The sequence below is a fragment of the Rattus rattus genome, chromosome 14 (assembly GCF_011064425.1).
Source record: "Rattus rattus isolate New Zealand chromosome 14, Rrattus_CSIRO_v1, whole genome shotgun sequence".
Lineage (NCBI taxonomy): Eukaryota > Metazoa > Chordata > Mammalia > Rodentia > Muridae > Rattus > Rattus rattus.
In genome coordinates, this window is record NC_046167.1 from 36,976,164 (window position 1) to 36,988,864 (window position 12,701).

A 12,701-nucleotide genomic window follows, 5' to 3' on the forward strand; every position below is an offset into this window, starting at 1 on the left:
CCTAAATAGTTTGCTTACAATGGAAATGTCATAATTTCAGTTCAACTTTCATGTCACTCTCAGACTTACTTTCTTAGAAGAAAACTGAGCACATAATCTCTTCTTGTGTAACACCCACCTCCTATGGTTCCCAGGGTGGCATCTTCACTGCCATCAGCAGCTGAGGTGGCAATGGTATTATGCCTGAATTATAACCTACTGCATCCCAGGCACAGGTCTGACCACTCTGCCCTTCACACACTTTCTTTGAGGTGGACACTAGTATTCCCATCCCATTTTATTTTTGCAAATGTGAAAACCTGAGCAGGAAGTTGGCATGTGACATCTTTAAGGTCACACAGAGATAGAACTCAGCCTTTCCAGTTTGAGTCTACACCCCATTCATAACTACCCCCAGCTTGTTCTATGCTTTTGCCATAGGAACTGTTCCCTGGTCCCTCAACATGTCATTTTCTTCACCTTTGCCCTATCTTTGTGCTACTGTTTTTACTCCTGGATGTTGTTAATTCATTTTCCTGCTCAGCTGCTACTCATCCCACTCTTCCCTGCTTTGTTTCAGAGCCTTCTCTGCTTTATTGGAGAAAGGGCTCCGCATATATGTGTTGGTGTCCCCGTATAACACCATAGACCCCTGGGTTAAAATGTATATCTCTATTTCTTAGCTAGCATTTAGATGAGTCTTGCTATAGACTATCAAAAATGCTAATTGAAGGAATAAACCAATCAAATCTCCATAAACACCAAGGATCACATCTTTCTTCTTTAATGCTACATGATCAACTTCTAGTGTAAGACATAGGAAAAAGTTCAGTTGGTATTTGAATGACAAAGTAAGCTGCCACCAGAGTTTTAGTAAAATTAAGGAGTAGATAGATTGCCTATCTTTCACTTTTTCATTTATAGACAGCTGTTGTAGTAGCTTCAGTTTTGTGTTTAAAAACATTTTTCATTTATAGTTAAAGCATAAATAATCTTGGCTTCTTTTTGGCTCTATTAAAAAAACAGGGGTTGGGGATTTAGTGAAGGCCCTGGGTTTGGTCCTCAGCTCCAGAAAAACAAACCAGAAAATTAAGTATATTGGGTATAGATTAAGAAGAATACATTTTAAGTGACTTTTGGTCACGGTGTCTGTTATGATTTAATGTGTTCCTGGTTTTAGATTAGGGGGCTATTCATGTTATTACTTATATTTGCTAAGAATGTGAAATAAATCTATGTGTTATCTTGTAAGTATTGCTACAGTAGGTTTAGTGAAAATAATAAATCTTTTTGTGATGCAAAATTGACTTTTATATTGAGAGCAAAGAAGAGAAAGGAGGAGAGAAGACATATATTGGGCACCTTGGTGTGGGACCCTTACCTGCTGGCCTGGCTTGATGGGGGACAGGGTGATACCCTGGGTATTGATCACAGGCAAGATCTGGTTTCCGATGACCGTGGCAATGATTTGGCCCTGGGCATTGGTTAGGAGCTGGGGTGTGATAGGCTGTACTTGAAGGCCCTGAGTGCCACTTGCTGCTTGACTCGATGGCCCTGGGTTAGGCATCAGTGGAATGGTCCCAATAATCTGCAAGAGATAGGCCAGAATGTGAGGAGCCAGCTGAATTCAGGGTCTGATTGCACAGGACAAAGACTGCATTGTGCCTTTGTTGTGAGGAACGTTATCAGAAGCTCATTCGCTATCTACAAGCAGGACAGCATGGAGCAAACATTAGGGCACTAGCATTAACAGGAGAGAAAGCACTGCTTCCCCAAGGGAAGGGAAAATTACCTTACTTAAAAATAAAACCAGCAAAAAAATTAATAAAACCAGCTATTGATAAAGAGGTAAACATGCAGTTTCTGCCAAGGCTTTCTCTCAGAAACAGGAGAAATAGATTTCTTATACTTAAGGCATTTGTGGACTTGGAACACTGAATCTTCCTCACACCGAGGCTCTAGATGCCCTGAATCCGGGGGACTTCTCTTCCACAGTCTGCCTCTCATATCCTCCATCCCTTTTCTCTGCCCTGTCCTGCTATCCTACTCAACCCCAAGATCAATGTCAGCATCTTGACCTCTGTACTCTATAGGACTACTAGCCTCAAACAAGTATCCTGCCATGTATGTGGTTGAGAGACTAGACTCTGGAGACAGGAAGTTAGGATATCATTCCTAGCCAGGTCACCAAATAGCCACGTTTGACAAAGTGTGCCTCTCAAAGGTTAGTAAATAAATGGTTAAATTCTTTAGAGGTGATTCGACTATTGACCATTGAAATCAGAAAGATGAGAGTACAGCTTAAATGAAGTGTGTTAAACCAGAACCTAGTTGTCAGGGGCTTCACCGTCTGTGTGTATGTAGGGTGTGAGCCTTAAGTATTAGGGCTCAAGGCTCAATCAAAGGGGCAGGAGAGGGCCATTGCTTTCAATGGCTTCTGTCATCAGTGAAAGTTTTATGCAGGATGATGGTATGGGGCAAGTAGTTAGATATGCTTACTGTGAAAGAGGACGCCATGTCCAGAGTATGTACAGAATCTGAAAATGGAGACTGTACATTGCTAGGGACAAGTGTAATTTGCAATACTTCCAACTGTGAGCTGTCTCTAAACATGAAACCTCAAGGGGTGTCATGAGGAATGGGTTTGGGATTGCTTCTGTTTAGTATACTAAGCCTTGCATTGCCAAGTTGCTACCAATGGCTGTTCCCCAGTTTTGAGCCAAGGTGACCTGGTCCATGACTTCACTGTCATGTGACATTGTTTTTTCAATCTGTCTTCTTACAAGACCTCTCTGAACTGAACTTGGAATTAGTCATGTCTCTCCCCCACAAATTAGACATGAGGGTGAAGAAGAACTCTGAAGTAATCTTTGAGAGAGGAGTTGTGACAAAGCTGGAACTGGTGTCCTTGAATGCTTGCTTTTTCGTTTGAGTCCTGAGTCCCACTACCTGGCTGACACTGAGTATTGGACTCCAGCTCTTGGGCAATGCTTTATATTTTCTACTGGATGATAAGCTCTCTGTGGACTTGTTCACAAATGATAGGGATTCCGCTGCACAGTACTCACACAGGGCTTTGAACATAAATGATTTTTTTTGTGTGTGTGAATAGCTTTAGGATTCTGGGGTTCAGAATTCCAGATGCAAGTAGGACAATAGGAGAACCACCAGACTATAGTTCTTGGGAAGATGGCATTGAACAGCCCCCTTCCCGATCTGTCATTGCTTCCAACACAGCAGTCCTAGGGGTAGCAAAAATGGAGAAGCTGTGCAACTATCAGGTATCAGTTACATTTGACAGTGGATGCTGATGAAGGTCAGGCAATTACTGTGGAAGTGGTCAGCCATCCCTTAAGGAACTGTCAGGCATGCGGGTATCCTGAACAAGCATGTAGTGTCTGTCTCACAGGGACAGCAATGAACATGTCCCATCAGTGTAAGCAAGGTCAGGACGAGTCTACATCAATAGATCATAATGCATAAGTACTTTATTGACAAGTGGTCCTACATTAGCCTAAAAGCCAGTTCCTGTGACCCGCACAGGCATTGTAAGAGAGACATGGGATTAGCCTCCTGTCCTTGACTATACTGGATATAGATGGTCTGCACGTGCACAGTGAAAACTTGGCAATAGACCTTCCCACTCTGGCTGCCTGAAGTGTCTTAGGTCTTTGCCTTCCTACTCCATCTGATTGGCTGCAGAAGTTGGATGCATTTAAGTGAAGGGCTATGGATTCTATTTTTGGCAGAATGTCAGTGCATTTAGGAGCTTGTGGGAGTACGTAGCCTGAGAGAATGCCTCAGAGTAAGGCATGGGACATGACAGCTATAGAACACAGTGATGAAAAGAGAGGCATCTAGCCCGGAGATGATTGACATGAGTATGTGCTGACTCTGTGGTAATGAGATGCACTTTCTGGGTGAAGGAAGAAACAGAAAGGCAAATGCAATTGGCTCACCAGCCTCTCGCCTAGGAGCAGCCTCACTCTCCAACACTGAGCTGCAACTAAAACGCTTGTCACTGTGTCTCCCCCACCTCTCCTTTCTTTTTACCTGGGTCTGAGTACAGATAAGACAACAGTAGTGTCAGAGTCAGAGGAATCTGAAATGGCCCAGCGGAAGGAGATGTTTAACAGAGTTTGGTTGTGAGGTGAGGGATGCATGTAAAGTCAGGAAGTCTTTGGTGAAGTTATGTATTTCTTGGTTATTGTCTTCCTTTCAGAGGCATGAGTATCATCATATCCACATGCCAAACACTTGTTGGTACATGTCGGGAACTTTGTAATAGACTCCGAGATATCAAAATACCCTGCTTTTTTTAAAAAAAAATTTGCTCAAATTTGTTGACTGGTAGAGATGATCACACACTAGATTATCTAAAAATTATCTGTTGAATTATTATGACTTTGATTTCCCCTAGCACTTTCATACATGTAATCAATCTATCTACATACTTCCAAGTATGTTGTTCACAGACTAGCATATGGTGGTAATAGGAGAAGAGGCGCACACGTCTGAGACTTTCCATGCTCTTAATAGCTGTCCAGTTACTGAAGAAAATTGTATTTCAAATTAAAGGCCTTGTGAATTTAATTTGATGGTAGGAGGATTTCAACTCAAGAAGGAAATTAAAACCGAGTCTGGAAAGACTATAGAGAATCTTTGGTTTAGAGATGAAGATAGAAAATATACTTTTAAAATTTGCTTCTAAGGGAATTTGAATACATAGATTACAAAAACTAAGAATGTGCTGAGAAGTCCTGATGGAAGGGTTATTTTGCTACATAAACATGGCAATCAGGACATAACTCCCACTTACCCCATCTGATATTTGAAAGCAACTCATATTCCCTTCGATTATAAAGGACTCTGGCAGAGCAGCCTTCTATTAGCACTGGGTTGTGCCACAGAGATTGCTGAATAGATGCAGGTGGGGCAGGGCGGGGTTAATGTGTTATCAAAGGCAAGGATTCCATTGGTCAAAGGAAGAAATGAGTACTAAATGAATAAGCAAGGGCTTCATGATGGAAAATGTCTATATCTATGCGGCATGTGTTCAAGAACATTGGGAATGAGTGAATTCTTTTAGACAAAGGTGGGGTTGGTTCAGGAAGACTACAGAAGATGCAGGGCTGTGATGTGCTAGTAGGGAAAAATCTACTAGAAGCTACTGTATAGGTAAGGCATAGGAAAGGTGAGTTGATCAGTTTGGAGGCGAGAGAAGGTTGAGACCTATTAGCCTTGGAAGGGTTACTTCCCTGAAGACTTACGATAATTTTGGAGGGGATGGGGCAATTCTGAGACAGGATCTCAGTTGCACAGGCTGGCCTTGTACTTGTTATTTAGCTAAATGTTGAGGCTTACCCCAAACCTGATCATCCTGTCTTAACCTCCTGAGTACTGGTATTGTGTGTGCCATCATGCTTGATGGTGAACAGGTTTCATGGGGAGAAGGGCTGATATTGAGCCATTTCAGGCGTGAATATGACAATTAGGGCCAAATACTCTCAAGTGGTGAAGGGCTGCAGACCAGATCAGTTGCTAGGATGCTACTGAAGTCACCCAAGTATGAAGTAAAATGCTTCAATGAGTCCTTAGCACAGAGGACGCTTGATTCATTGGCTTTCACTTCAAAGCACAAAGCACAGCCTACTTCATGTCTAGCTTGCGACATTAGAAATTTTGAGTGAAGTTATTGCCCCATCAATCGCACAGCAAATAGTGCAGGCATCCATCGTTTGCAATGAGCGTCTGTGTCGTTGCCCTGACTCTCCACCTGCAATGCCTCATCTCTGATGAATGCTTTAGCCAGGCTGAGGCCCATACTGGCATTATAATGATAATTTGTGACTTGAAAGAGTTCCTGTTTCTCTAGCAGGGGACTTACTTGGTTGTTGCTGTTCGTGTCCTCCTGATACTTTCCTTGGAATGAGTTAAGAGCGTTAACTACAATCGAAGAATAAAGTCCATATGTAAGAGCAACTAACCAGAAACCATTCGTATGAACAGCGTTCATTGGCATACATAATTTAGAGGATCCCTATTTCTGTAGTAAATATAGTGGTTTACATCCAACTGGGACTACCATTCATTCAGAAACAAACAACGCCATCATGAAGATTATTTCGCAATGGCAAATCTGGCAGTTAAAGACTTAGCTTTTCGGTCTATCATTTCAACACCCTCCTGCACACCAGTCTAACAGGTATTTACAGGGATGTTAGGTCTGAAAGTGAGGAAAGTGAGCAAATGAATACATTCACTGCTAACACACAGATGACATGGGCTGCAGTCTTTGGCTGGTGTCACAGAGGCCCAGGCACCCAGACAAGTCATCTGATGGGCCACATGTTGTTATAGTCTCTGATATGCAGTTAAACTCTGCCAAAGGAAAGTGATGGCAGATGTCATCTTGACAAGTAATTTTGTTGCCACAGCTTAAAAAAAGGAAGGGAAGCCTGTCAACGTTGTTCCCAGTGACTTCCGCAGGTCTGACAATACATTAGTAGAGACACCTCCTTTCCAAATATTTGTGTCACCTCAGCAGTGTTTGGCCAAGTAGCTTTTGGGAATAGTGGCGTCGATTTCTTCACACTTGGACAAGGAATTAAGATGCTTGTGAGGAGTGACCACTGAAGGGAGCAGCTGGCTGCTCCCCCATTCTTTCTTTCCTAGCTAAAGCTGTGTGTTTTCTTTTTCTATATGATGTATTCGTTCTAAACTCACTTTTATTCTAGGTTTAAAGCTAACCTTCTTGGCTGACTGGGATATTTATTCTAAAGGGAAAAGGAAATACCACTATTTTGCAACCAAAATTTATTTTCAGGATATGACAATCCAGGAGGTTCCCTCACTCCAATTTGGTCATGTCCAACATGGTGAAAAAGAGAGATGTAGACACTGAGAGGGAAAAATCACACAGCAAAGAAAGGGAAGGGAAAAGTCAATGGCAGACACCATGAACAGTGAATACAGACACAGTGAACAGTGAACAGGACCATTTGTAGACTGGCCTCCTGGAGCACTAGAAGTTCCTGTGTTCAAGAAGTCTGTGACTGATTCAAAATGTCTGTCATGGCAGTATGGCCAGAGGTGGCCATGGGCCAGGATCTCAGAACAAGTATATTAAACTGACTTGAAAGACACACACTCTAGTGAGAAGCTGCAAGAGATTCTACTTGAATGTGTTCATTCTAATACTTCTAGTGTGGATGTTGTAGGTACATTCCTATAATAATACTCTCCCACTTGGTCTCTTTAGCTATCAAAATTAAAACCCCATTGCATATTAAAAGGTTTGGCCATAAATTTAGGAACCCAGAAACTCACAGACAAAAGCATAGCACAGCACTGGGGGTATCAGGATCTGGAAATTAGCATTTTCTGTAACATTATGTTAAGAATGGTGTGCATAAAAGCAAATGCTGTCGATACAGCAAAACAGTGAAGATAATCATCTTTCCTAAATGTCTTAGAGACATGAAAAGTGATTCTCTTAGTGAGTTTAAGACATACATAAAGGAAACAAATTCCTCACTGGGTAGGAGAGCTAGTGAGCGACTTGGCCTCTCACAGTCTCAGTCTACTCCTCTGTAAAGTGGGAATAATCACTGCATAATGTCATAAAATAATGTGTAAGGCACTCAGCATGGCTTTGTGTTGCTTGCAGTGTTCATTCAGAAATCACTTTTGCTTATGTTCTTGTGTGGCAGGTCCCGTGCATTTTCACGAGACTGCAAACCACTTTTGACGTTTTTATTTTGAGACAATATATACATATCCCAGATCGGCTGTGAAATTTCAATCCTTCTGCCTCTGTTCTTGAGTGTTGTGATTACAGATGTGTGCCACCACATGTAGCCTTCGAATCTTTTTCAATACCATAAATCCCCGTTAAAATAGTTCACTATTAAAAATGGAAAACAGTAGCAGAGCACAAAGTATACCAAAACATTTCCTGTCGTAGAATTCTGAGCTGGGGGTTTCTGCGTAGGTATGAGAAAGATGTGTTTCATAGGAAAGACCTGACTCCATGCTGAATACACAGAGAAGGCTTCTGCAAAGTTCTTAGACAGCTCCCGAACAAGAACTCCACCATGAGATTAGACATAGAGAACTCTGAAGTTCTGTGTGTTCTTCTCAAGCCCAGAATGGCCTCGAGTTTTCTCCTTACCCCAAGGTTAAAGCATTTTAGTGAACTTTCACCTTTTAAATTTAGACACTCTAGCTCCTACAGATTTTGAAACGAGAGGAGACAGGAAAAGAGGAGTATGGCAGGTGGAGGGAGGGGATGGAGAGTGCATATTCCATGTCACTGTCAGGAGATGCCCATCCACTACTGGACGGAGGCAGGATGCACTTCTCTAGACTTAATTGCATAGTCAGGGCCATTTCAAACTTTGTGCTAGAGCCCCGTTGTGGCATAAGCTGTGTGTGTGTGTGTGTGTGTGTGTGTGTGTATGTGTGTTTGTGTGTGTGTGCGCGTGTGCACACACACATTTCACCCTCAGCAGGTAGGAATTTTTTTAATTAAAGAAATTAAGATGCACCATAAAATTTGTGTTTACACACACACACACACACACACACACGTCTGTGATTATGAGACTTACTATCTTTTATTTGGATTCTACAATCAAGGAGTAAGAAAAACTGACAGAAAAAAATCTGTCTAATCTAATGATGAAGTTAAACTTAAATCAATGACGTCATATTCGAGTCAGAAACAGGGAATCATTGTAAGCCTTTGTGCTCTATTCTTAGCGTGAATGGTGGCTAGAAGCCAGTGCCCAAGAAATAGGCTTTTCTGAACAAAATATTGATGCCCACTGTTTTTGAATTGTATCTGATGAATACCTGCCCTGCACTGAACAGCACACTGGCAAAATTTGTACTTTAAGGAGTTCATGGTTTTCCCCATGCTGCTGGATTTCTAGAAGTTTTACTCATCTAGAAAGTAAGACAGTGAAGTCAGGAGATGAGGGGACAATTTTGCAAGACATCACCTCCTCTGTTATCAAAGTTCAGTGAGGCATTTCTACAAAGCATCTGCTCATCTTCCTGAGAGGTCACAGTGCAGCTTATTCAATGTGGTGGTATTTGGAGGTGAGGTCTTCAGGCAGGAGAGAGGTTAAGATAGTGGGCTCCTCACCAATAGAACTTATAAAGGAACTCTTATCTCTAGAATCCTAATTGGGTTTTTAAAGTGCACTTTAGTTCATAGTTATGTATTACAAGGGCAAAGGTGATAACCCCCCCAAAGCAAGAGGATTCCTTTGAGCTGTGTGGCTTTGGATTTAGTTTCTACCTCCCTACACTATTTTACCTTGATTATTTATTTGATTATGGTTAGGTTGGAGAATACAGAGCTATGTACAGAGTTGGACTAACATTTTCATGTCAGATAGTTTTAAGTGGTAACGTTTTCTTTACACGTATTCTGGTGAATGAGTTGAACTGTTTGTGACCAGATGTTGACAAATTCTTAATGATAATCAGAAACATTTTTTCCTCACGGATTCTCCTTTTAGCCAGTCTACAAATTAAACTATGGATGCTTTTCATTTTTTCCAGTTCTGGTCAAACATATTTTCTGTTTCCCTTCCAAAGAGCATCACTGCTACAGTGAAGCCATCACTTTGCAGGACCACTTTTTGTCAGCCAGGTAACTGGCTTTCCCTAAGACTTTAAATTTTAATACTAGCCTGCAAAAAACCCACCACCAACAGCAAAAACTTAGAATTAGGGAAAGAATTTCTGTTTCTATTTGCTGCTGCCAGGTTAAGTGACTAAATCAGACTTAAGCTATTTATTGCTTGGAAGAACACCTTGATTCATAGCCAGGAAACATCCTCCAACAAAGCCTTCCGTCTAAGAACTATTTTACATTTCATCCAAAAAGGGGAAAGATATAACCATAGCAGCAAACAAAAAATTAAAACAAAAAAAAAACAGTAAAAAACAAAAACAAAAACAAAAACACCCTCACAGCCAATGAACCAACCAACCAACCAACCAACCAACCAACCAACCAACCAACCAACCGAAAATACAACGGGGATCAATGATCTCCAATATTTGTAGTTTACCCTTCATTGAAATAGGCCCACATTCAATGGGAAGAGGTGCAGAGAATGTTTGGCAATTGCTCAAGAAAGGTCTATGCATATTTAGTACCTCCTGGTTCTGTGTTCATACCCAGTGAATGCATCAGGCTGCAAAGCTGAATTTAAATGAGGTTAACAACAAAACAAGCCTCCAAGGGAAAGCAAAGGTGGAGAGGGATGCTCAGTTAAAGACGCGTCTATCACAGCCCAGGTCCATGCGCCTAGGATGATTCATGTATTTTTTGTGAAGAAAATGTCCATTGATGTGGCAAAATTAAATGCATTTTGATACCTGCATGTGATGCGTATCTATCTGCTCAATCAGAAACAAGTTGTCCTCATCATTCTACCACATATTACTTTTTCAATTTCCTGTTAGTAATGTTTCCTTAATGTTCTTGAGGGTAAGACCGCAGAATTTCTCATTTCTCACAACAAAGACTGAGACTCGTTAGAATTATGCTGATGAGTTCCTCTCATAAAATTGCAAAAACTCATTTTCATAGGTGGCCCGTCTTCAGCCAGATCCCCACTGATCAGACGGTTGTTGACAAAGGTCAAGGAGGGTGAGCTGTGCTCTGTGACATCTCAGAGTTGTCGTATCTCTATTTTAAATGTCCCTCAAAGCCATACACATTTAAGTCCTGCCGTCCTTCATGAATCATCTAGGTTCTTCATTGTGGGAACAGGTGCTAAGTTTACAAAGCGATGCCTTGGCATCTCATCTCCAAAGTCAGGGTGAGTTTTCTGAGTCTGGGTCCCAGTGTTCCATTTTGTGTTTATTTAAGTAGATTTTACACTGTGTTATAGATATGAGCATCCCATTTTCTCGAAGATGCCATCCTTTATATTAAAAGGCTAAAGAGTTACTTTATAGCTAAATATTGAAAATATTCTCACCGTTCAGAGTCTTCCATTTCTAACTTGTAGTTTCTCAAGTTCCTTGTACATTGAAAGGCAGAGTCTGTGCAGGGCATCCTTTAGGTCTCCTCACTTCTGTTATGTGAGAAGGCTGCCTAAAATGGCTTAAAGATACAACGAAGGAGGAGGGGACCAGAGAAAAACAAGAGTGCTTAAAGGCACCTAGTGGCTGATAACGCCCTCTGGCCCTGCCTTTTGTTTGAATTGAGTACATCTTGTTAGGAAAAAAAGCCATATGATATTAGGGGGCAGGCTAGACATCTCCCAGCCTGGAGCTACTGTTAATCTTGAGAAAATAGGATTTCCCATCACATTCATCATGTGAGTAGTAGATTCCGTATTGCCACGCTGGCTTTTTCTGCATGTTGGAAGAACATGGCTTCATGGCAGGTATGGCCAAAGGAAAAGTGTTGAGGACATGCTTGAGACTCAAATAGCTCACTCTATGAGGCCTAAGTGTTTAAAACCTGTATTGTGTTCACACACAATACTAGCCGTACAATTTTAAAAGAAGCTAACGGAAGGTAAGTAACTGAAAACAGTCATTTTTAATTGACATGGGAATACTGGCTGGTGTTTAAAAACATTTTCACATAAAGCATTAATAGATTCAGTGGGCCTTGCTTGAGGTCAGCTGACTAAAGGGGATTAAGTATACATACACCATATTATGGGATCTTTCCTATAGTTAGGCACAGTATTAGGTATGTAGAAAGCTTATGCTGACAGCAGCTTTGCTCAAGAAAATCTGGGCTTTGAAGCAGCCAGATTTGGGTTTCTGTCTAGGCTTTCTTATTCACTGTGTGGCTCTGGAAAGCTGAGTAACTTTCCTAAGCTTCCAGTCTATCCATCAGCTGTGAACTGGTATAAGTCAAGAGCACAGTGAGCATGAAATGAAATACTGAATCGACGCAAAATGCTTACTGAAGAGTATATTAGCATACATGAAATACGATCCAGGCCGCGGACGCTATTACTCTCTATGTTCGCTGAGTGCCAGGTAGTGGTCTCGGCTCTTGAGACGCACTAAAAGGAAAGCAAGAGCTTCCAATTGCTGATAGAGCATGTGACAGAGAGCATTGTGAGACAAAACTGAGCTTGGTCCCTGCATTCTCACAGGGTGACCTCGGGAGCTCTCCATCCACCTGTACAATGGCAATGCAGTTGTGGGAAAGATGACATGATTGGGACATGCCGAGGGCTGCTAAGTACCTGTTGGCACTTAGTGCTCTGTAAGTGGCCACCACATGCTAATTTTATTTTTGTTGCTAATAGTGACCCTCTTAACGTTAGGGAACATTTTATTTCAGAGAAGAGAAATCTAGCTGAGGGAGAGGAACCTTGCCTGGCCTCTGGGGGTTTGCTGGAATAGAGCCAGAGCTGAGGTCTCTGCCTGTCTGACTTGAGAACCTGAGCTTTTAGCCCTGGAGTCCCTTCCAGGTAGAGATTCCAGGCACTGCTAGCCATGTCACTTCAGGGAGGGTCTGGGTTATTGTCACTATCTATTGGCAGGTGTCTCATCCAGGTAGGATGCCATGTTCTCTTCTGTGCATTACTTAATGCCACTGGCGTAGGTGTAAAGCTGCACTGTGAGCACTGACTGTGCCGCATGCAGCATTCTTAAAGGTCCAGCTTGTAAGGGTCAACTTTTCCTGTTATTCAAGACGACAAAAGTTAGGTGAGGAAACCAAGAGA

General features: G+C 41.8%; 1 protein-coding gene across 3 annotated transcripts in view; it reads right to left on the bottom strand.

Annotated features, from left to right (window-relative positions):
- The window catches only part of Pou6f2 (POU class 6 homeobox 2), a 508,576-nt gene that overhangs the window by 28,106 nt on the left and 467,769 nt on the right, over positions 1-12,701 (bottom strand). For all 3 annotated transcript variants that reach the window (XM_032884805.1, XM_032884807.1, XM_032884806.1), the window contains one exon: positions 1,361-1,567. In XM_032884805.1, the coding sequence (XP_032740696.1) occupies positions 1,361-1,567 (207 nt within the window). The remainder of the gene's footprint in view (positions 1-1,360; positions 1,568-12,701) is intronic.